The 24,220-nt window shown below is 40.2% G+C and overlaps 1 protein-coding gene and 1 long non-coding RNA gene across 3 annotated transcripts; both read left to right on the forward strand.

Moving 5' to 3' along the window:
• Positions 1–630: 630 nt before the first annotated feature.
• LOC145447878 (uncharacterized) lies at positions 631–2,128 on the forward strand. Its single transcript, XR_013917739.1, has 2 exons — positions 631–873; positions 1,897–2,128. It is a non-coding gene; the product is annotated as an uncharacterized LOC145447878 (long non-coding RNA).
• A 788-nt stretch (positions 2,129–2,916) lies between these two features.
• Positions 2,917–21,394, forward strand: LOC145447877 (transcription factor AP-2-epsilon-like). Of its 2 annotated transcripts, none has more exons than XM_080326145.1 (14): positions 2,917–4,658; positions 5,274–5,522; positions 7,168–7,280; positions 7,948–8,077; positions 9,372–9,487; positions 9,745–9,847; positions 10,435–10,483; positions 11,032–11,133; positions 11,629–11,791; positions 12,938–13,056; positions 15,034–15,175; positions 18,089–18,260; positions 18,873–19,084; positions 20,869–21,394. In XM_080326145.1, the coding sequence occupies exons 1-14, from the start codon at positions 4,515–4,517 to the stop codon at positions 20,882–20,884; spliced, it is 1,830 nt and encodes a 609-aa protein (XP_080182271.1). In that variant the 5' UTR covers positions 2,917–4,514; the 3' UTR covers positions 20,885–21,394. The 2 variants fall into 2 exon arrangements, with proteins under 2 accessions (XP_080182271.1, XP_080182272.1); XM_080326146.1 differs by having other exon boundaries at positions 2,922–4,658; positions 11,668–11,791.
• The last annotated feature ends 2,826 nt before the right edge of the window (positions 21,395–24,220 follow it).

Consider the following 24,220-nt stretch of genomic DNA (forward strand, 5'->3'; position numbering starts at 1 on the left):
CGGTCCACATTCTGAAAGAATTCTCAAGTCTTTATCCTTAATGAAGTCAATTCGTAATTTTCCTTGAATATCGAATGTAAGCGATCATCACAGAAGGTCATATTCCAAATGATTTACCGGTTCATTGCACTAATTACTAATAAGTCTGTAAAATAATAGTTAATAAAAACATTGCAACGTCACTGATTTGCAGGCATGCCCAAGCTGATATTCACAATTTGTACACAAAACAATTGAAATAACGGTGATTTGCGAAATGTAAAAATTTGTATGCTAATTACCTTCTGATGCGTGATAGATACTCGCAATTACGATATTATGATATGATGTGGAGCAAGTCCGGCCCTGATGCTAAAGCATTCCACCAAAAGTACATTGACTCCTATTCTAACGGACATCTCCAACCCATTTGAGATGCTGATACTAGGATCCAGACTTGGACAACTGGATTAATTCGAGCGAAATGCCGTGTAGCTGTGTAGCTATAGTTCAAATTCTTAATTTAATGTTGAAAATCTGTAATCTCTCCAGCTGTCCAAGTCTGCTCGTATCACCATTTCCTCATCAACTCAAATCTAACAGTGGTAATATTTTGGAGCAACAATAGGTGATCCAGTCATCCCTTGAACACTGCTCATGTACAATGCTACCCCTTGATGGGGATAATCATCGCGCATGTAGGCTGCGTAAATACTCCCAACATATTATTCACTTATTATCGCATGATCGATAAGCAGCATTTCCCCCAGATATATCTAGGAATAACGCAACATGCATGTGCGTATCTTCTATACGCACGGAAGAGATCAACGAAATGTCGTTCCCTCTGGCTTTACCCCGGGGATAGGGAGAGATTCGCCTGAAGGGTGCACGGTACGTATATGAAATTTTAGGAAAATATGCATTCAGCATTACTCGGAAATGAATTGTCCGTTACGGATATCCGTTTGACACTTTGACTCAGTTCATTCATGATTTTACAGTCAATTTGCAAATTACGAGGAGGGTATATTTAGGACAAGAATCAATCGGTTACGTAGGGCTAGACTAGGGTTACGATACGTCCTCTTTTAAGAGGATTTGTCCTCTTTTTTGACTTTTTTGAAAGTGTCCTCGGAGGACGCCCTTTTGTCCTCTTTTTTGAGATTTTGTCCTCTTTTTTGAAAATTTAGGTCAGATTTAGAGCAAATTGCGAGTGATATGCCGTAAATAAGCACAGAAGTGACGCTCCGGCGGGTATTTCGGAGTGAAAAACGGTGATTTTAGCTCTGGGCGGAAAGATGACCTTTTTTTTTAGTTGTCCACCTAGCAATGCGGAAAGAAAAACGGTATTTTGAGCTCTGAGCGGAAAAGATGACCTTTTTTTTTTTTTAGTCAACCGATCACAAAGTGGGAAAAATTCACCGGTTTTTGAGAATTCTTCTCCGGTTTTGCAAGTCTCAAATTTCTGAAAGAGTGTCCTCTTTTTAGATTCCGAAATATGGTAAGCCTAGGCTAGATACAATGTTTCGAGTATACTCTAATGCTCTGAGTCGGGCTGCGAGAGAATGAACTTAAACCTCCATTGCCACTAAAAGTTTCATTATCAACCGGAACTTGAAGTTTCGATGCATTTTCACGTCTTGGAAGCCTTTAAACCTCGATTGTTCGTGTCCCAGAACCAAAAATCTGTAGTACAAATGTACATACGCTATTGGAAATGAAATTTCTATGGATTCGTGATAAACCAGCCAACGGCGTTGTCACAAAGTGCAATGATGGTCGAAAAAATACGTATCTTCATGTGGCGTGGAACTGGTATTATTTTCTTTGTTGGCGAGTAAAACGTACATGTTTGAACTCGATTTTACACAGCCCGCGTTTCAAGTTTGTCTCAAAACTATTATATTTATTCAGACCAAGAGTTTCCATTCCTTGAAGTAAAAGCGGACACAGGATCTTCACTTTACGATCTCAACCTTCCAATACGTGGCGAAGTCGATGGGGCTGCAACTTATTAATAATATTCGCGCATTGAATAATTATTTCTACCCGTGTCGTGAGCGGATGCCCATTATTTGATGAATAATGAATCTATGTCGCAGGTTTCTTATAGAAAACAGAAGTAGCGTGACATATTTGCAATGTATAGACCAATTTTCCTGATTGCAACTTCTGCACGACGGCAGGTACAAAGCTAGAGCTAATTAGCGGGTACTCTAGGCACAGCAATTTACGTTTTGAATCAGATATAACGTCCTTGAACTGATATTTGTTCTACATGACATGCAATACCAGCTCTGTGGGATCGAAAATTGTAACCGAAATACATCAACATTACATATTATAAATATAAACGTGTGGCAAACTGGACATATATATCTATAACTATAAGTAGAAAATCTTTCACTGCATAATTTTGTTCAACGAAACACCACATTTCAACCAAAGATATACAGCGCATCAAACTCGGCAATGTAAATAGGAATTCGGAAATTTCAATGCAAAAGCTGCCGACGCGTACATTTTTGTCAAATAGGATTAATATAGCTCATCAATGTGCTCGGAGATAAAAATAAAACTTCAGAAACATTCCGTCAGACATTGTCATGCCTTGGAAACATTTGAAACATAATTACGGAGGACAATCGCTATCAGTATTGTATTAAAACAGTCTGGTGCAGACTATACACACCATCGTAATGAGCCAATAAGAAAACTCGAATTAATATCAATAATGCAGTGAATATATTACACATGCATTACGGCAACGATTGATTATGCTGAAACCAATACGTTTTGGATAATTTGTGGTAGGTTAGGTTGGTGCCACAAGCTGTACAACATACCCGGTCCCATGTGAAAGCTGTATACACTGAATATGTGATGCAATAGCTGACCCCAACGCGCTCCGACGTTGTAAAGAAATATTGAGCTTAATTATGGCTTGATTGTTAAAACGAAATCGCATGTATGATAAGCTGATACAAGAAACAATGGATATCGTGATAAAGTTGGCGGACTATGAACCGGCCATTACGGGGGATGGGTAATAAGAGGTTGTTTATCCTAATGCATTGATAATATATGGAAGGTAGGCATTTTAATAATAATTAATTACCAGTTACTTACGAGACTGAAGTCTTGTTCTAGCGATATGAGAGCGAGACACAAAGAAATGGTATGAAATAAAGAAAGGTAGTGCCGTAATATCAATTTAGATAGATCGCGTTGTAGCCCGGAGTCATATTCAGAAGATAGTTCTAGCCGTAGGGTGAGTAGAGCCAGCCTGGAGCATAGTATGGAGGAAATTGGATAATTTTTAAGGAAGTCAGACTTAGATTTGCCAAAGGCATTTCAAGGTTTTCTTAAAGATCGCATTTAGAAGAACGAAGCCGCTTGATTAGTGACGATTTCAACTAGCCCAACGGCGTCATATTCAAGCCCTATTTATGTTGCTCAACTCCTTCTGGTTTAATGCCGCACGGATGCTGTGAAGACAGGCACCATGTATGCAGTACATTATATAGCCAAAAATATTGTACCCTTCACATATCCTCATAAAGAAGAGGCCCAAAGCATAGCCTATATACGCGGGACTTAGAACTCAGTACTTGCGTATTACTGAACGCAATCTTGCAGTGATCGAAGTAGATTACTCAAACTAATGGCCAAAGCCGACACAATATCTCGTGTTTCGTATTTCAGACATTAGACAAATCTAATTCTCTCGAATTATTTTCAAAAACTTCGGGATCGCACCGCAGTTTCGAAATCAATAGAAAATATTCAACAACTACAATTGAAACTGAATATCATACCATCACTTCATTATGTTGCAGTTAACGCAGAGCGTGTGACACGTATGCAGCTCTAGAGCGCAAAACAAAAACTGGCAAAACAGGTCCTCCCAATAACGCACTGCATTAATTAAGAATCTGTACGGTATTATACTAGCTCCTGTTAGAAAACTATATCCCTAATCTCAGCACAGTTATGTGACAATCTTTATGAGGGTATTCTGCTCAAAGTTGCGGTGGAATCTCATGTTAAGCTCTAATCACGATACAATGCTGCAGATGCGATCGGCAGCACATGGCACGCTACGTTATAAAATCAGCAAAACTAACATTGAATATTACATTCACATTAAAGCAAACCCGACTATTTACGACTGACACTCGTAAGGGGTAATCGTTAGCCATTATCAGAGAACTGGAAAGAAAATTGTGTACCAACGATCGTATTATCAAATATGTTGATTTTTGATATCCAAATACAATGTTTTTTCCAATTCTTTATAGTTGCTGACGATTACCTCTGACGAGCGTATGAATCTATTATCCAAATGTATATTGAAGTTCTGTACCTCCAAGAAGCTCTCCGAACTCTGGTGATTGACTACATTTGTATTTTATATAGCCATTCAGAAACAAATCCCTTCATTACGCCAACTGCGACGTATTACAGTACTAAATACACTTAATATCATATAAATTTGACGCCCTGCCTCGGATCTGGATCGCAGGCTAAACATGGCTGACTTGGGTGTGTTGGTATCAGTGCCGGCCAGCGTGAAAAACGCACACTCGCCTCAGTCTCACCTAACGCAGTCCACGGTAACGCAAGGAATCGTGACCACGAGCGCGCAGGAAAACAGTCAAACCGTTAACATACAGGTTGGTTGATAGTCCATGTTTAAGTGCTTGTGTCTTATGCACAAGTCCACATTCAAGTCAAAATACAAGCAGATTATACCAAGTAAACACTAGTCAGCACTCGATATCACCGGACTAAGATAAAACAAGTCGACTTGGCCTATACCGACGCATACCACTTCATTTTCATAGCTTTTCAGTTCTATGTTATCTTCAGCTATTTTGATTGAGTGTGCATATTGTGTATGCCTCTTTTATAGTTACACAAGGTAATGTGTCTCATTGAAACACTGCTACAAGTCGTTTCGGACTCATTCCCAGAGTTGGAAAACTAGAAAATGTTCAGCTTTTCAAAATCATATTAGAATTAGAATGATAGCTTAACATTTTTTTGTAGATTAGATTAGAATTACTGAATTCGCAAAAGCTTGGAAATTGAATTCGTACTGGTAATTAAAAAGACCACACGACAAGAATCGAGTTCAGTTCATATCAGATCAGCGTATATTCTCATGAGCACGTTTTATCGCAATCTTGAGGCGTCTTGAACTTATGAATATACCATTAAACAAATGCATGAATGAGTTCTATGCCAGAGAGCGAATCTATGATAAACTATTATACTCTTATGTGCAGGTTCAACACGTGACCCCTTCTATTCCGATTGTCCTGGTGGACGATCATCACCATCATCACCATCAGCAGCACCATCAACAACAGCAGCAAGACAAGGACGACCACAGCCAAGGAAGCTTGACCGCACAAAACGCCAAGCGCGCAAGATTAGAGGAACAACAGCAGCATATCATCATCGGTCAACATCACGCTACAGTGTCCGGACTGATGCCTGCGCTGGGCGTATTGCAAGGACAGCTGGATGTTAATGTAAGTTATGCGTATTTAGTATAGTAGAGAACAATGTCGCCACGGTGGAGTCAAAGTAGCGTATGTCTATCTTTGCAAATTTTGAGATCCATTTTCAAAATCAAGTTTTTATAGAACTTTCATATTTTTGCGGCCATACCTTGGCAATGTTTATGTTCAACACATTGTTTCAAAGTTAGTCATGGCAAAGGTATCAATAAAAGATAATGAAAAATGTACATAATTTTCTCAAGATGTGTGAAATGGACATAAGCTACTATGATTTCACAGCGACGATATATCCCAGAATTGGTCAGTAACGAAGTACTTCTACTTTTAGAACTAGAACGAAGTAGAAGTAGATTTTGCCCGTCCGCACTACTCGAATGGTTATATTTTAGACTAAGTTTTTTTTCTATTAGTCAGCTTTCAGTTTTTTACAGTGTTAGGATTGACCACCTTTGCGGACCTTAGCTCCTAAAGAGTCGATATAAAAGCTCATAATGGCAATATAAACATGTTGTTGATTGCGTATTTGAATTTGAAGTCATTTGGTCTCGCTTTTCAGTTGGGCCTACGAACTTGCACGCGCAGATAAATCGTCAAGTCACGGGAGTCCGTAAATAATCACTTCCTAGCCGACGAGAGCGTTGCGTAATTTCAGCACGGAAACACGAGATTCGATTCTCTAATCGCGCAAAACAACGCAAATTACAGACGCGTTATCTGACGGTGAATCGTACACGTACCAATCTTCACGAAAACTGTTCCAAAATGGCGCGATTAATTCTACTAATTTCGGATAGATTTATGTTTATCATTTCAACCCAAAGCGGTGTCAGCACGCTCAACATATGTAGCTGCTATTCTATATATATCGGAAGAATAAAAAAATAATGGACATGATATATTTTATTAACGAAATCATTCGCGATGTTACAGCACCAACAAGATTCTTTATGATTGTAAAATTTTTTAGACTGGAGTAAACGATCAACCTGCGTGGCTACGTTGAGCTGTGAGATAACTGTATGATATACTGTAGCCTAAACCAAGTTATTGCGTAATAACACTTGCGACCTTTTTACAAAGTAAATCATTTACGGAACTACTTTTTCTGAAACGCAAGGTCGCTTATTACATGAATCCGAATAATATAAATAAATATCCTGGATAAATTCATACCGAGTGCTTTTCGCTACAGGCTAGCCTCAAACTAAAAGCAATTTGGATTCCATCAAACGTATAACGGTGTAGAATTTTTCGCCCCGGGTCCCAATGTATTTAGGCAGTAATAGCGACATTTGCCTGGGAGGGAAATGTGAAATCGCGCACTGGAAGTGAACCTTGAGAGTAATTACAATTATTGAATAAAAGCGATTTATTTCGCGTCTTTTGTCGCGAAAGACGAAAAATGTAACACCACTAATTCCGAAGCGTGACTTGTATTTTTAGCGTGCGCGGTGAAGCATATACAATGACGATTTGAACGTAAGTTAAAAAGAAAAAAAGGCGTACGGAAAATGGAAGTCGGAAAATACTGATCTATATCAAATTCTGTTACGTTGTTAACATTTTTACCGGATCGGGGCGAAATAGTATATATCGAAACTTTAAAATTACTCATTGTGCAATATGAATGCTATGAAATCTATTTTACCTTTAGCTGATCCAAAGCCGACCGGACTCAGCGAATCCTGATCACAACGCAAAGCTTACACAATTGGACACGGTCTCTAGCGGGGGCCTACAGTCGTATAGTCCAAGTCCAGTACCGAGGTGAGGGTGTATTCGTGAATAAATATTCAGGTTTGCTAGCGACAGACAATGGGATCAATACTTTACACTTTTCACAACGTTTCGACAAGCAGTATAAAATGCGTTACAATTTATATATCTATAAGAATCCTACTGTCCATCGAGTAACCAGTAGTTCTAACCCGGGGCTCACGCGAACAACATGTGTTAGCTGATCCAATCCCAGGTGTTCGCTGGAAGTTAAGACACATACACCAGTCATACAGCAGAAGTCGCACCGATTCAATATATTATTTTTGTTTAGTCTTGAAATCATGCTTTCATAGTTTTGTTCTCATAACACTGTTGTTGATTGTACAGTTAGTTTTGTGTACCAGTTTTCTAGAGTAATTTATTAGATGTGTAATATAGTAAGGGTGAGGGTTCTCCAGGTTAGGGACCATTAGCATAGATAATTTGCATAATTTTTGAAGTAAATAGGTTTCTCATTTATATACTACAATTCTTCTCATTTCAAAGTGATAATTCACTATATATGGGACATTGTACTTATATTAGACCTAATTTATTGGCTACCCGCAATATAGAAGTCTCGCATCTCTTTGACACTACTGTAATCGGGCCTCTATTCGGAAATGCTGCCGACCACCAATAGCATTTAACAATCTTGTCAATGTTTCTAATTCAGGTATGTCACGCCGTCGTCAGTGGAGATACCACACACGTATTTCCCACCACCACAATATACTACGCATCATCCAGGTGTCAGCCATTACGAGGTCCACAATCCATACCACGTAACTGACCAGTATGGGCAGGTTTGTAAAACATTTGCAAGCATCTCCGATTGAATAGGAAGCTATCAGATTTGCCTCGTATATATAAAACATGTAATCTTAAAGTAACGAGGTAGTGTACGACATTCTTAGCGAAAAGAGTGTGTATTCACACAAAAAAAACCTACCTCAGAATTATACCGCGGTATAAATCAAAAACAACACTTTCATCCAAATGACGCCTGTCAAATTAAAATAAGCACAGCGGTGTACTAAGGAACGTAGGGTCGCATGTCGACACGCACATATCATTTATATAAAATGCACAACAGTTTCCACTATAGTGGTTTTTACCCTTTTTTTCCTGCAGCGCCTTTTTTCTAAAATTGCCGAGGTCTGGCGCCCCCATATTTTAAGGACGGTAGTGAACACAAGGGGTAAGAGTTCGAAGTCCGGTCGGTCTTTTCGGCTTGGGACTTCACTATTGGAAATAGCTTGAATCACGTCCGAGGGCCACTCGACTATTTAAAGCCATATAATAATTGTATATACTATATTCGGGATCAAATCGATGTTGTTATAAGTGGCAAGAAAGCGTAGTGGTATGATCCACAGTTGCAGCACAAAATGGTACACACAATTCACTTAACATGAATTTTAATAAACCACTGGATTCATGGAAACGTGATGCAAACACTGTCGGTGTATATTTCGCTCGGAACGCGACAAAAATTCAAGTTTTTACAGACTCTGTCGAATGTTAATTTGAAGTGAGAACTCAGGAACATACAGAACTGTTGTTCTTTTACTATATAATCACATGTCCTTACTGCACCCTCTACAGTGACGCCATTATTCTTCAGCGCCCCCACACCGCCCCTGAGCCCAACGTCCCGCATATCGCCCCCTGAACATGTCCGCCCCTTTCAAAATCCAAATCGCCCCTTGGGAGGCGCTGGAGACCAGGTTAAGAACCACTGCTTTACGCCATAAATAGACCAGAACTATCCCTCCGCAGAGTAACGAATAGAGCTAAGCTAGAGATTGAATGTATAAAGAGACAGAAAAACGCCGATTGATAATCATGATTGGCTCAAACCGAGCAGTAATTAAAATGGAACACACAAATAAGGAAACGCTGCTCAGTCGCTAACAAGTGTGAGGAAACATTCGACCGACAGCCCGAGAATGGGGATTTTTGATTTTGACGTAGGTTGAGTTTTAGTGTAGCGCCATTTGGCTGCGAACACACGCTTATTTCGCTAACAGTGCGCGACATGAATCATGAGTGGGAAACCTTAGTAACCGTCAGTTAAGCAAGGCTCATTTCGTTTAGACTGCGTACATCTCCGCGTACGGCGGACAGCAGAGAGAGCCTCCAGAGTTGATTGCAGCGCGAAGCGAGGATTTCGTACAAGGTGCCATATCACATCAAGGACTTCAAGTACATTTGTAAGTAACCGATTGATTATTAAATAATGCTGTCAATATGTACCAGAGGGTAACCTCAAAGTCTAGCGCGCACCAGAAGAAACGATGATGTAGCCTGCTTTCAACAGCATTTGAAATCCCCGCTGCCGATAACCACTGACGATTTTCAGCCGTGGATATTCGATTTTTTTGTCAATATGAATGTAGTATTTATTTAAATGTTATTTTCGGCTTTTGCGTGCTGTCTTGACAGTACTAAACATAGGCAATTCTCCCAGGCAAGGATATAACGATGGGATAGTGCGGAGAGATACGATTCTTATGACGAATGAAGATGAAGCGGTCGGCCACGAACCAGCGGGGATGCTTGCACCAATTCAGGTATAGGATACGACATCAACACTGTTGTTATCTCACCAAATGTGCTTGTAGATACGACGTAGACAACTGCAAACGAAGTTTCTTGAACTTTTATTGTGGACTCTAAATGCACGTACTCCAGTTCAAGAACCCCGGCTGTAGATAAGCGACCGTAATATAGGAATGACCGTAATATAGGAATCCCATCAGTTTAAATAAGATATTACAGTTACGATAATAGTTTCTATTATATCGGAGCAACAACTATATCAGGTATCAAATAAACTGTATCGCCTTGGTAATGCATATTCTGTTCTTCGTATACTACTTTCATAATGCTTTTCCGGAACAACCAATAGTTATATTTCTGCCCGTTTTTCATACGTCTATATATACCAGCAACCTGAGACATTTTCGTATTGAGTATTTAGGTTATAATCTTGTCCCCGTGGATTCGGACACGGAAAATCTGGTTTAAAGATTTGGATTCCGATGTACCATTTCTCAAAAGTGGATTCACATAGTGACGGAAATTTAGAATAGCTTCGAGTCTTCCCGTGATGCTCAAGCGCCAGAGCGTGATTATTTCATCATCATATATTATACAGGGACACACAACATGCATCGCAACTTCAGACATAGGAGTCATCAAAAAGGGTAATTACGCTTGCGTTTGCTGTTATTATATTATTCGCATGTTTATCTCGCTGTGCACTGGAATCGCGAGTATTAGGTGGGTTGTATTGCTTGCTTTAAGAAAAGAACAACTCTCGTTGCTGGTGTGAATTGCAATCGACAAATCTCATCTTTGTTCAGTGCAAACTTGGACAACTTCGTAATTCATATTTACACTATACTTAAAACGAAATGACGGGATCTATTCTAATATTAGAATTTGTGAAATATGTCTACGTTCTCGTTTTAATTGTAGTACAAGTTCATATTTTCATGAAAACACCACATAACTATAAAGTATAGTGCGACACGAGGCAAGACTTGTGTATAGCCATTTGTCATATTCATGCTTAACAAGTATTGCTTATGAGACTGAACTATAATTTGATATGGAAACTAACTTGATATTTGTTGTAATGCTTTGAAATTCGGAATTTGATGAAATGCATAGTTTTGTGTATTCGGCTATTCTAATTCTGATCTAATTCGAAAAAGCTGAAAATGTTCTAGTTGTCCAACTTTTCGTTTAGTAATGGCACCTCTGCCACAGTCAGCAACAGTCGTGAAGAGCATGAATGAAGGCGACATGGATATGATGCATGGTGAGCTTTCCGACGAGGAATTCGACGTAGGTAAGAAGAACATCTTTTTTGTTTGTGCAACATTAGTGGTTTGGCGCCACTGCTTATCCTTACACAATTGAATAAAATATTCATATCGTAGTAAAACCGAATTTTTATTCAATTGTATAGTGACGTTCTGTACCTCCAAAGAGTCTGTGCATAGCATTAGTCATGCGATGCACCTTGGATATCGTTCTGTCCGTAGCAATCGCCAATTTAACCAATTCGTGTAGAGCTGAGCGTCGATACACATATTTCAATGGAGGTGATCCTTCTAAAATATAGAGTGTTTTGCAACCCTCCCGCTATTTTGACGACTGAGGAACATATTATTTTATGCTTATGCGCATCCCTAACTGTTTTGAAGCGAAATCTATAATCTGCTTTTGTTGAAATTGTAAAACGTGGGACTTAATCAGACAATATGACTGCCCGTTGGTTCCCGCACGCGACCCGCTATAGTCGAATCACTTGGAGCATAAGTCCCCCGATTGTGTTTTGCAGTGTCGAATATGGCTAACTCTGCTGGTGTGTTCTGTTCAGTCCCAGGAAGATTGAGTCTACTGAGCTCGACGTCCAAGTACAAAGTCACCGTGGCTGAGATCCAGAGGCGCTTGTCTCCGCCGGAATGCCTGAACGCGTCTTTACTGGGAGGAGTTTTACGGAGGTGAGGAAACTTGAGATCAAGTCAAGTATAGATACTCATAGGGTTGGAGTTGTTTATGTGCTGGGTTGAGAACTGCTTGGTCAGATATATCCCTTTATATCGACTATAGCAGCGGTTCTCTATCTGGGGGGCGTGACAGCATCTGAAGGGGGCGCGAAGAAGCGGTCATCTGAAAAACATTTTGCGCTCTGCGCAATTTACCTCAAATTCAAGCGTGTTTGTCTATATATAGACCGAATTTCATGTTTTTGAATTCTCTAATCAACAGTCATAACCTTCCATGCCATCAAGCAATCTGTTGGGGTTGCTAGCATCCCGGTTAGATTTTGTGATATGACGATAAGTTGGGCGTGAAAATTTTCACTTTCATAAAGGGGGGCGTGTCTAAAAAAGGTTGAGAACCACTGGACTACAGAGTGTTGCTAGTTCAAATTATTATCATAAGTTGAGCCAAACATACGATCTTGGTGTATGTGGAACTTTGGTAGCAAGAAACTGCTAATAGTCTGAAGCAGTGCTTACCAACTTAACCCAACGCAATGCGCCTTTTGTAGCAACGAGGTGAAACTAGATGCCGAAAAGTGACATTGCGCGATAATCCGAGTGTTTCAGACGGACAAGAATTAATACACTTAACAAATGATTATAAAGGAGAAAGCGTGCATCCAATCAGTAATTCGTCTTTTACGTCGAACGCAGCGGGGTTCTGAGTAGCTTGCGTCGGAGCATTTATTTGCTTATTATAGAAACAAATCAGGTTGAATGCCAGCATTTCCCGATCGACGTTCTCAAAGTCTTTTGAGAAAGGATTTAATTCCAATTCTCGGGCATTCACAATAGCTCATACACGACAACGCACTGTCCAATTTCGCGCTCCAATCAGAGTGACTCTAACGAGATTCTGGCTCGTGAATTGTTGTGAGCAGGGGAACTTGGCTTGCGGTGACTATGGGTGATTATTATATTTCGATGAGAACGTGTATTTGCAAGTCTAATCTTGAGAAGACCAAGGCTTATTTGGTAAATTGAATAGAAAACTACACCCTTAAGTGTAATTCTTCGCGAACCACCTTGACTAGCTTGGCGACACACTGGTTGGGAAGCACTACTAAAGTATTAGAAATTACTTATTGCATGTCGCTTCAGAGCGAAATCGAAAGATGGCGGGAAACGCTTGAGAGAGAAACTGGACAAAATCGGCCTCAATCTGCCCGCCGGACGACGAAAAGCAGCAAGCGTTACACTATTAACATCGCTGGTTGAAGGTAGGAAGACTATATACAAAGAATGAGCAGAGCTCGCGTAATCGATATAGTAGGGTTACCTCTGTCCTCCTTAGGAGGATTCTCCTCCTTTTTCAGGTTTTTGAAAATGTCCTCCGAAGACGCCTAAATGTCCTCTTTTTTGAGATTTTGTCTTCTTTTTTTGAGAATTTTTGTTAAATGTAGGGCAAATTCGACTGAGATACAGTAAATCAGCACTGAAGTAACTCTGCGGCTGCTATTTCGGGAGCTGAGCCGGAAAGTTTACCTTTTTTTTAGTCAACTTTACCATTTTTTCAAGATTTCGAAAATTTTGAAAAGAAATGACCGGGTGCGGCCTATCAAACCAACATACACCAAGAGGTGTTCAAATTGGTCAGCGTTAGTACTCGAGCAGAAGTAGAAGTATAGCGTCGTAAATGTCTACTCGACTGAGCGAGTGGTGGAAGTTCGGTAAACCCTATCTGTAATTCGTTACTGCGTCCGCATATTTCTATCCAATTACGATTAGAAGTACCAATGTAAATGTCATGCTCAAACTACTGCAACCGGAAGTATAAAATAAAGGTTTCAAAAGTACTCGCAGTAGTTTTTAAATGTGTATTTGGTCGTTGGGTCACGTACTTTTAGCAGTTAATCGGAAGTGGGCACTTCTGAAATAACATGGCGCAAGCAAGATGACCGATCACTCTATGCCAGTGGTTCTCATCCTTTTTGTCGTCGCGGACCCCATTCGGACCGTCACGGACCCCGCGGACCCCCACGAAGTTTTAGACCAAATTTAGCTCAATTATCGTGCAATCGTCATCTGTAATCTGTATACCTTAGTGATAAACATCAACAAAATGACTTTTTTGAAAATGAGATCACACTATTCATTTAGAAACTGGGTTGACTTCTATCATTTCTAAGCGAGTTCTGCAACTGCATTTCTTGTAATAAGTGGTCGCGTCTTGAAAATCCGCGCCTTCGATTTGACATGAACGAATGCCAAAAATCCATTTCCACAAATATAGATAGTGGCGAATGTAATAGTAACGCGGAACGCTTCCGACGACACATTCGGGTATGATCGCAACAAATATATGGCACCAAAATTGACAAAATAATTTTTAATGATCATATAACGTCAAGCCTGTTCATTTTTATCTAGCAGTTTATCTTGGAGTTAATATGAAAAAATGGTTCTGTATCACAGGAGAAAGTGGATTTTTGTAAATATTTTGAAGTCGCCGTGATTGACCTTACTCATTCAACTTTTCTTCCCCACAATCCCCAACAAAACATCTCTAAACAGCAAAATGTTTAAGTAAGTGGGCTATTGGCGATTTAGCAATTAAAATCAGTCTACAGTAGAATATTTCATCTCAGACGGTGATTCTGTGTATGTGAGTTCTGAAGTTTTACTAGTAATGAAGCGAAACTGCCTCGTGATTTTTCGAATTAAAAAAAAATACCAATTAGGTTATCAAATATTTTGAGGCTTCGCGGACCCCCTGAAAATGCTTCGCGGACCCCCAGGGGTCGTTAAGAACCGCTGCTCTATGCTTATAGTTACAGTTTATATTTAAAACTATTTTTATTTACTGTGATACAAGGACACCATCGTCCAGTTGTCACGACAATTTCCACCATAGAAGGGACGCAAGCTTATCCCAAAACTACTTTACTTTAAAAATACAGAGTGTACAATCTTCGTAGTTGTGTCAACAATATGGGAATCCCTAAATAAAAGCATAACCACCCGGGAAAAGTAGGACAAGTTGGCGTAACTAGAATTGATTCGTCACTGATTAAATTTGTGAATGAAGCCAGGAGAACAGCGGCAGAGGGGCGTGGCATACCTTGACACTTCGAAACGCGCTGCTATCGAGAATAGAACCGCAGGTGCCAGCGAGATTGTGGTGGATCTACCAAATACCTGAGAACCCAGTCAATTCCTACTTCCTATTTCAATTCATAAATACCCTTCTGTTGCAGGCGAAGCCGTTCACCTGGCCAGGGACTTTGGATACGTGTGCGAAACTGAGTTTCCGGCGAAACCCTTAGCCGAATACGTATGCAAGCAGCACACCGATCCTGAAATTCTACACACGAGGAGGAATATGATATTAGCCACAAAGTAAGTGCTAGGTTTGTTATCCACAATTCACCTCACGCTTGGCGATCGTAAAGGGTTATGTTACAAGCGGAGGTGGTCAAACTATAGTCATTGCTGGTACTCCCAGTTTCAGTTCAGTTTAATATTAACAATGTAAATGAATCGTTACACCACAAGACTGCAATACAATGAAAAGATAGGTAGGTGTCGAAACGACTTGGAGTAGTCTTTGAAATCAAAAGCACCCTCGTGAATGTCTACTCCAGTAGGTTGAAGACCTCCTAATATATTCGATGTAAAGAGATGCACAATAGTTTTTAGACAACTTTATTTCTGCGTCCTCACGGCAGCCAGTTCAGACAAGAAAAGCATGCATTGTCATGGGTCCACCAAGTGTCCATTTCACGTAGTCTGTGCTAGACACTTGGCGGCGGCCCTAGAAATAACAGTCATATTATTTCACAGTAGTGACTAACAATCATTGCACAGTGCACATACATACATACACCCCTAATGGGTGGGCTGTCACAAGTACGCATAACGATTTCCAAGACACGTCATTCCAAGTGGAAGTAGATAATGGTAATGGAGACCTGAAAGTTACTCGAGAAAGCAATTTTAAAAAGTACGTTTAAAATATGAGTCGCATTTACCTTTACAAGTTGATCGGAAGTGAGTACTTTCAAAATCACGGAATGAATATTGACAATACATAATATATGCATATATATTTGCCCTGTTGATACACTCTCAACGAAAAGAGTGTATTCACACCCAAAGGGCGTAGTCAATACACAATATATGCATATATATTTGCCCTGTTGCTCTCAACGAAAAGAGTGTATTCACACCCAAAGGGCGTAGTTTTGGCTAAAAATGTTGATAGAAGTGTAAAGAGTATTCTAAAAACATATTCACTAGTAGTGCAATTAACCTTCATTTGAGTGATCCGAAAGAGTAGAGTTCTTTACTGACCACCTGCGATTACAATTCCAATCAGCACGAATAGTACGCTTTAAACCAGAGGTCTCAAACTCAAATGTGCTCGCGGGCCAATTTCCTAGTTTTGATGATGCCGTGGGCCGCAGCATCAGTAATAGGGATATTCAATGTATAATTTCAAAGTAGGCCTTGTATTTGACGTGACCTTGCAGACAGGCATTCCACAGACATCGTGGAAATGTAATTTGCTATTGTATTATCCAAGCTTGACACGAAAAAAAATCACATTTTCAAATATTTTAATAAAATTGTTTTTGTGCCGGGCCTATTTTTTTTATTTAATGAGTTATAGACATCATGCGAGAGGCTGCATCATGACATCGTAAAACTTTCGGGTTATAACATTGCAACTAGTGGAACATTGACGTGCCACAAATTTATGTAGTGTATTTTAAAATCTACTGAAGATATATCTGATATCAGAGCATTTGAGCGGTGTAGCCTAATCCTGGTTTTGATATAGTCGTGATTAGTATGGGCTATTGTTACTGTCATTGCTAACGTCAAATTAAATCAGCGTTAGATTTTGCCTTCGATTATTATTGGAAGATATCAAAACTTAAATATAATCATTAATGAGGCGTAGTTATAGCATGCTTCTTAATCCTTTTAGCGACCGCACCTCTTGTGCTGCCAATGAGATTTCTCAGAACCCCTGTCCATTTTCAACTCAATTTCTGATGGTACCTATATTAAAACCAGAAAGCCTATTCACAAAAAATCGCGCGTAGCGCGAAGATTATTTTTCAGTTGTACAAATTGGCCAAGAAAATATTGCACAGCATGTGAGCCTAATTCCATAATGCATCTCGTACACGCTGATGTGGTACTGAATGCCCCGATCGGGTCTACGTACCCTGGTTAAGAACCCTTAGGATAAAAATGTCCAATCAGCGAAGAATTCATTGGTGTTGCAGCTGTAGACAGAGCGTACTACTACCTTACTCGCCACCGATAATAGCATGGATAGAGAGAACAAACAACACCCAGCACGTATCCAACTATTCGTCACGGGGGTCACAGAATGCCAATGATTGCCATACTGACCGGATCAGATATAGCTATATAGGCTACCCGACGCAGCGCAAGCTATACGACCTTTTGATATGTTACTATTCCGCATGACGGTTTCATATATTTTTGCGTCCGTAGGAAGGAATACCAAGTCACCGTTCCGAGTCGCAAGTCTTTATCTGATTTTAATGTTTGACCCGACTCAACTCGACTCATTTTTATTTAATCACCCAGTCAATCCGATATCGAGTAATTTTACGAAAAGGTCGCACCAAGCCAAATCACAATTTTCAGTGACGAATCATCAACGGGTTATGTTTTATCATCATGTACTTGAAATGTGACTTAAAAGCTGTTCTTCTACCGAATGGTAGCTTTTAAAAGTGATGTGATAGTGAAGTTTGTTGAGATTTCAGTGACTTTTATTGTAGTTTAGGGTGAACTTTAAGTTCTAATATCGAAAAACGACATGGCCCTTGAGTATCTTGTTGAATACTTCAAATTCCAAAATGCCGCCACGGGCCGCGCAAAATGCTCTCGCGGGCCGCATGCGGCCCGGGGGCAGCGTGTTTGAGACCTCTGCTCTAAACCCATGGGTGGTGTATTAATCACATTTCCTCCAATACAAATACACCAATCATTATGCAGATATATCCCTTTTAAGATTGTAATGGGTTCACGTGTTCCGTCTTGTTCGGATTATTTTGGTGGCAGATGAAAACGGAATCCACTATACTTATACACCTCTGGGATATATATCTCCATAAGAATTGATGTATATTTGACTCATTTTCACGCACTGAATTGGGTATGCAAAGCACAATTCGTTACCCGAAAGTAGCTTTACCTGATACACCGAAATACACACGATTTCCGTTCACGTTGCATCACATCACTGATCTGATACTCGCATTACAGGCAAATAGTGAAAGAAATTCAGGACTTGTTGGCACAGGACCGGTCTCCAATCGGGAACACGCACCCGCAACCAATTTTGGATAACTCTGTGCAAACCCCGCTCACCCATTTCAGTTCCATCACGCACGGCTTCGGTACGCCGGCGATTTGCGCGGCCATGACTGCGATTCAGGTAAAACTCGCATGTTCAGGTATCATTTTCGTACACACTGACTGGCCAATATATGGTAACCTAGTTGGCTTCATTTATGCTCCCACAACACAACTCTTGAGTTACATCAGTTACTGTGTTCGCGATGGTCAGAATTCAACTGATACTGATGATTATATTGAATTGATATACTACATCACCAACACAGTGCCCGGTCGCCCGCCAGGACCAGAAAGGACAGATGAGTCAGGGAGATAGGCTACTTATCTGTTTTTGGTACGGAGCGGAAACCCTGCTCAATGCTTTATATCTTTATATGCTATTGAATAATATATTCTGATATACAAAGTCTATTGTAACGGATATATTATAAAATTGGATATTGATATTGTGCAATGGATTATTATTGAACTTCAAAGAACAGCATTACCGTTTTCAGTGGCATTTCATGGACCCTTTGAAGCTAGTCCACGGTCAGATAGGCGTCCACGGAACCAAGTTTCAGAATGTTTGATGTAAACGATATTTTAACAGCGCGCAGTGTCGTAGGCGCATTTAGTTCTGAATCTCGACTTTTCTACAATTCGCTTCGTCACAATTTACGATATATAATGCAAATCTTGTGTTTTACAGCACTATCTTACCGAGATGCTGCGCTCTCAAGACAAAGTGCCTTATCTTAACGGAGGCGTGCCGTCCGGTATTCCAGTCTCCCTCAACCAGAAACATCACCAAGGAATACCGCAAAGTCACGTCGCCCAAGCCCAGCAAGATCCCATCCGCCTCAGCATGCAGCAAAGCGGACTGCAACACGCGATAGCCATAGAAAAGGCGGATGATAAATAGTACGATATAGCGACCAATATTTACGATACGAGTGGCCAACGCGCCGCGGAAAATGTGTTACAACTATTTCATGTGCTTGTACAGTTTCCAAACGCGACATACGCGCCAAAGTCACGGCGTTGAGCGATTTTTGGCAGTACCAACCGATGCAATAATATATAGGCCTTAGTATCGAGACAACAGTCAGGTTTAAAGGGTGACTGTTCTTACATTTCGATTATATATCAATGTCTGTTCTTATGTACGTGCGGTCCTATATCATATCATCATTCATCAGAGGTGCTCAGTAACGAAGTACATCTACTTTGATCGACAAAAAATCGCAGTTTTTTAGGCAAAACGACTCATTTTACACAATTTGGATTTTTACACTACTTCACGTTTGCGTCAGCAGTCTTTGCAGGCAAAAATACTTATTTTTCCCAAATCGGATTTTGAAATAGCTTTGGGATCGGTATACATAGGGTTACCATATTTTGGAAATGCGAAAAGAGGGCACTTTTTCAAAATTTCAAGACTTACAATTTTGGAGTCAAATCCGGAAAAAGTGGTAAATTTCTCCAGACTCTCATTTTACCGACTCTGCTCCAGAAGTACACACTAGTCGAATTCTCTAATTCTCCGTTGATTGACTAAAAAAAGGTCAACTTTCCGGCTCAGCTCCCGAAATAGCCACCCGAGCGTCAGTTCAGTGCTGATTTAAGGTATCTCGGTGGAATTTTTCCCTATATTCAACCAAAATTCTCGAAAAAGAGGACAAAATCTAGAAAAGAGGACATTTGACACTTTCAAAAAAGTCAAAAGAGTAGAAATCCTCGTGAAAGAGGACGTACGGTAATCCTATAGGTGTACATGACCTGTGGCTGAAATCGTAATAAAAACCGCATGAAAAAAGCCCCTGTGACACAGTAAATGAATATATATCCGAATATTCTGTCTGTTATGCAGTCATTTTGCGTCAATCGAGATGATAAGCACTGCAATTCTGAAAGCATAGACACTAGGGTCGTTCAAAAATAACTTTTTCCGCATTCCGGGGATTCACTGATTAAATTGTTAGGTTGCCTAAAAAAAACGCTGCAGACCAAATTTCGCTCGAATCCAACTGGTAGGTATGAACGTGCAGTAGTTTTATTTAAACTTTTTAAAAACAATTTGAATTTTAGTTTTCGAATTTTACTGCCAACCCCATGAAATTGTTGAGTTGTCCACAAAAACGATGCAAAACAAATTGGACGCAATTCCAACCCCTAGAAGCCAAGTCATCGCTAATAATAATTATTCCGGCATTACCCACCGTCCAGGCGATTGTTGCAAATCAAAAATTTTCAACTGCAATAACTTCGGTTCTGCAAGTTGGAAGAGAGCAAAAATTGTTGAACATCGTTCATGGGGTTGACAGTAAAATTTTTGATTGTTTTCTTACAATAAATTTAAAATTTGCAAACTCCTATGCGTTCACATCTAACAGTTGAAATCGAGTCAAATTTGGTCTGTGGTGTATTTTTAGACAACCAAACAATTTAATCGGTCAATTCGCGGAATCTGGAAAAAAGTTATTTTAGAGCAACCCAATTAGACCCCTCTGATTAACAGCTAAAGTATATCCTTCGGCCAAATCTACTTTATCAACCACTTGAGTACTTTGCGGACCTTTCATTTTGTACGCCCACATGAAGTAGTTTTTGCATGACTTTGAAATAACCTACTTGCGTATGCTTCTTCTCGAGTAGCAACCCTTGCTGCTTCGACCACCTCTGTGTATCACGTGTCTGTTTTACAGTTTACGACGAACGTAATCGGTAAAGCGAAAAAAACATCACATACTTTTAACGCTGAGTCAAGTCGCGTTTTGCCAAAGAACCCAACACGTTCGACACGTGTGTCCAACTGATGGAAGTGCCCGAACTCACAAGCGTTGTAGGAGAGGAATTGGTTTTGGCCCCGTGCGGTTGTGGCTAGACGTTCGAAAATCCTGCCAATCGCTCAACAGAGTTAAATTCCACGATGGATTATCACTGTACTAGATATACCCACGTATAGCAATCGTTACGACATCTGATTTGCTGTGCCTCGCGCAATCAATCCGCCAGTTTGCCAAATGCGATGCAAGAATGCCACACTACCCAGAAAATGATTTCCAAACCGACTCGCAGCACGTACAGCTTTATTTCAACGGTGCCTTATCACTCCCGTATCTTTTTAAGATGCGATTTTGTATATTTTATACGCATTCACGATTTTCTGTGCCCGAAACCGCCGTGTAATGATTCTTATCTTTATCTCGAAATACAACATTTTCAAGTCTATATTAGGCAACGTATCGTTACATCTTACCGCTAAGGTAGACGTGATATATCGTAAATCAGGGGATAGTTTACGCTTCGTAATCTGCGGGAGATTATGAAAACAATTCAGTGCTATACCCTTCAATGCTTCGCCGCAAGGTGAAGCTGTCGGCGTATTTTATGCATGGTGCATAGTGAAGCTATCAGTGATGAGCATCAGAGCGGAGTTGGAGTGGATTCGGAGTTTACTATAGATATTTTTTCGGAGAATTTCGGAGTATTGTAACTTTCGTCTTCGATATCTTTGGATAGCTCTGACCAGAATGCACTATTGATTATGATTACAAACCAAAACACAGACAGTTGACACCTTTTAAAGTTGTAACATGACGGGTAACATGCAAAAATGATTGCCAAGTGTATAAAAATCAGCCATCTGCACTGCAATTGGGGACTGGAGAGTAAACAATACTATGAGGCCAACCATATTATCACATGTACCATGTGTACCATGTACCATGCTTGTCACTGTTTCGGATACTTGACGATATTCATCAGAGTATCTCGGAGTCTGGGATTGAGCTCTTCGGAGTCGGAGGGAGTTTTCCTCAGACACTAAAGTTGTCGGAGGGATTCGGAGTCTCGAAAAACACTATCCGCTCATCACTGGAAGCTATATGTTTTTGTCAGACTAGGATAACTAGATAATTCTAATTGTGTAATTAGGCTGATTAGATCAAAATACCGGTATTCTAATGCTAATATAATTTGTGAAATTATTCCAAGCTCTAACTCTGTCTGTGATATAATTTCTGGTTTTCCTGAAAATACTACAGGAGGACTACATCGTGCGAAACGAGCCAAGCTTGGTGACTAGACATTTGCCACTCTCGTTCTTACGCGTAGCCTATGCATTTGATATTAACTGACTAGCTTAATGATCTTTGTTGCAGTTAATTCAATTTTGTCGTAGTCAATTCAATTTGGAACTATATTGAATTTCCAAGTGTTTGCGAATTCAGCAACTCTTATTTGGATCTAATTTGAAAATAACTGTGTAGCGATAATTATAATTTTAGTTTAATTTGAAGAAAAAACTGATAAGAAAGACCTGAAAATTTTTAGTTATTCCAACTCGGTTCCCGTTCGGCAAGAAATCGTAAACTCAAACAGACCAGACAAAAGCAATCAATAGTCACCAGCAAAGCTTCGAAAAGGGACGGACGGAGAGAGAGAGAGAGAGAGAGAGAGAGAAGGGGGTATTCGTTTTTCACCTGCACCATCCAGTTGCTTTTGACGAGGGAGATGCGATACGACCGTAAGATCTAGTCTGCACCACCGTTTTTTTCCTTCGTACTATCCGCGGATGCTGAGCCTAACAGGATAGCCGCGAATACCAGTTTTCGGGTCTTTGGTGTGACCCGGTCGGGGATCGAACCCACGACCTACCGATCAAGTAGCCGGACGCATCACCATCACTGTCTCACTCGGGGATTGAATAATTAAGAGCGTGGGGAGCTAACAAACACATCCTCTGACCTGACGGTCTCAACGAAACAAAAATCTGTCATGGTGCATGTAAGGTTTCTTGGCGTGTGGGTCAAAATATTATCGTTAGGCTTATACGTCTTCGATAAGATGCAAAAAAAAGTCTTCGTCCCACACCTCAGCGCTGATTAGTAATTGTATCATTTCGAAGTGTCAAAAGTTTTGCAGAAATATTTCCAAAGAGCATGCCTGACACGTTAAAGATGTTCACTCCCATAATATATGATACTCGGGTCACAAGGCAAATATCTGCAGACCCTCGCCAAATAGAAACATAATTTATTTACCCTGGAATACACTACCTCAACATATTCGCCAATTGCCGTAATATAGATCAAAAAAGACTTGTTTGATCATCTCTTATCGTTATATCAACAGTGATACCGTACTTGACCCAGACCAATTTTATATGTTTGTTGCTATAAGTTACCTACAATTACGTAAACTTACTGTCGATGTAGATTCATGTAGATAAGTGTGATTGGTTAATGCTGGTGTGATCAGACTGGTTGACTTTTAACTTTTAAGGACGTATCGATCTATCTGGCACTAAATAGGCTATTTCGTTTTTTCTCGAACTGACCTTTATAGGTGAAAAGCACCACTGTTATGTCAATAAAACAAACAAACCAATAGAAAATTTTGTACAACTTAACTCTCGTTGCTGGTGAATGAACTAAAAAAGGTCATTTTTTCCCCATGACTCCCAAAAGACCCGCCTCCAATCGGTGGGAGTTTCTCTTTTTTAGTCATCTTTCACAGCAAATCCAGAACATCCAGTTATTCAAGTGCGTTTCGTGCGATTAGTTAAATATAACCGCTCTAATATGTTCGCTTCCCTATCGCCCCTTCGTACGCTTTCGTCCCGTTTCTCAAAATCGCATACGTTGGGATCCACTGCGGTATACTAATGTAGCAGTATAGCCCTACATAACAAAAACTGCCACATAGAACTTGTAAATAGGAGTAATGTATATTGTGCACTTAATTAAAAGTAACAGAAGTCATCATGAAAAGGTCAGGCGATGAAATGAAGCGGCTTGTGTCGGTAGTCGGTGTAGCTATCGTAGTCGTTATACAGCAATCTCGAGCGACGAGATGAGCGCGTGGCTTAGCGGCAACCGCCACCACGAGTGCATAGTTTGCAAGCGAAGTGGCGCAAAATACAAAAGTAACCACTCCCATCCCACAAGACGTCTGTGATCAGATCGTTATCAGTCGCTGGAATAATTATCATGCTACCCTTGACCTATACACTAGTAACGTCTTTCCTGTTAATTTACGCAATATCGCCGCGGG

This window comes from Botryllus schlosseri, chromosome 10 (assembly GCF_051294905.1).
Source record: "Botryllus schlosseri isolate E-star chromosome 10, Bs_hap1, whole genome shotgun sequence".
NCBI classification, from domain to species: Eukaryota; Metazoa; Chordata; class Ascidiacea; order Stolidobranchia; family Styelidae; genus Botryllus; species Botryllus schlosseri.

Bases quoted from the DNA above. Each gene is read 5' to 3' on its own strand.
- LOC145447877 (XM_080326145.1), top strand. From the start codon at position 4,515: ATGGCTGACTTGGGTGTGTTGGTATCAGTGCCGGCCAGCGTGAAAAAC. The intron at 8,078-9,371 runs GTTTGTAAAACA...CATTTCGTTTAG, and splicing joins TAACTGACCAGTATGGGCAG to ACTGCGTACATCTCCGCGTA. The intron at 10,484-11,031 runs GTAATTACGCTT...CTTTTCGTTTAG, and splicing joins CATAGGAGTCATCAAAAAGG to TAATGGCACCTCTGCCACAG.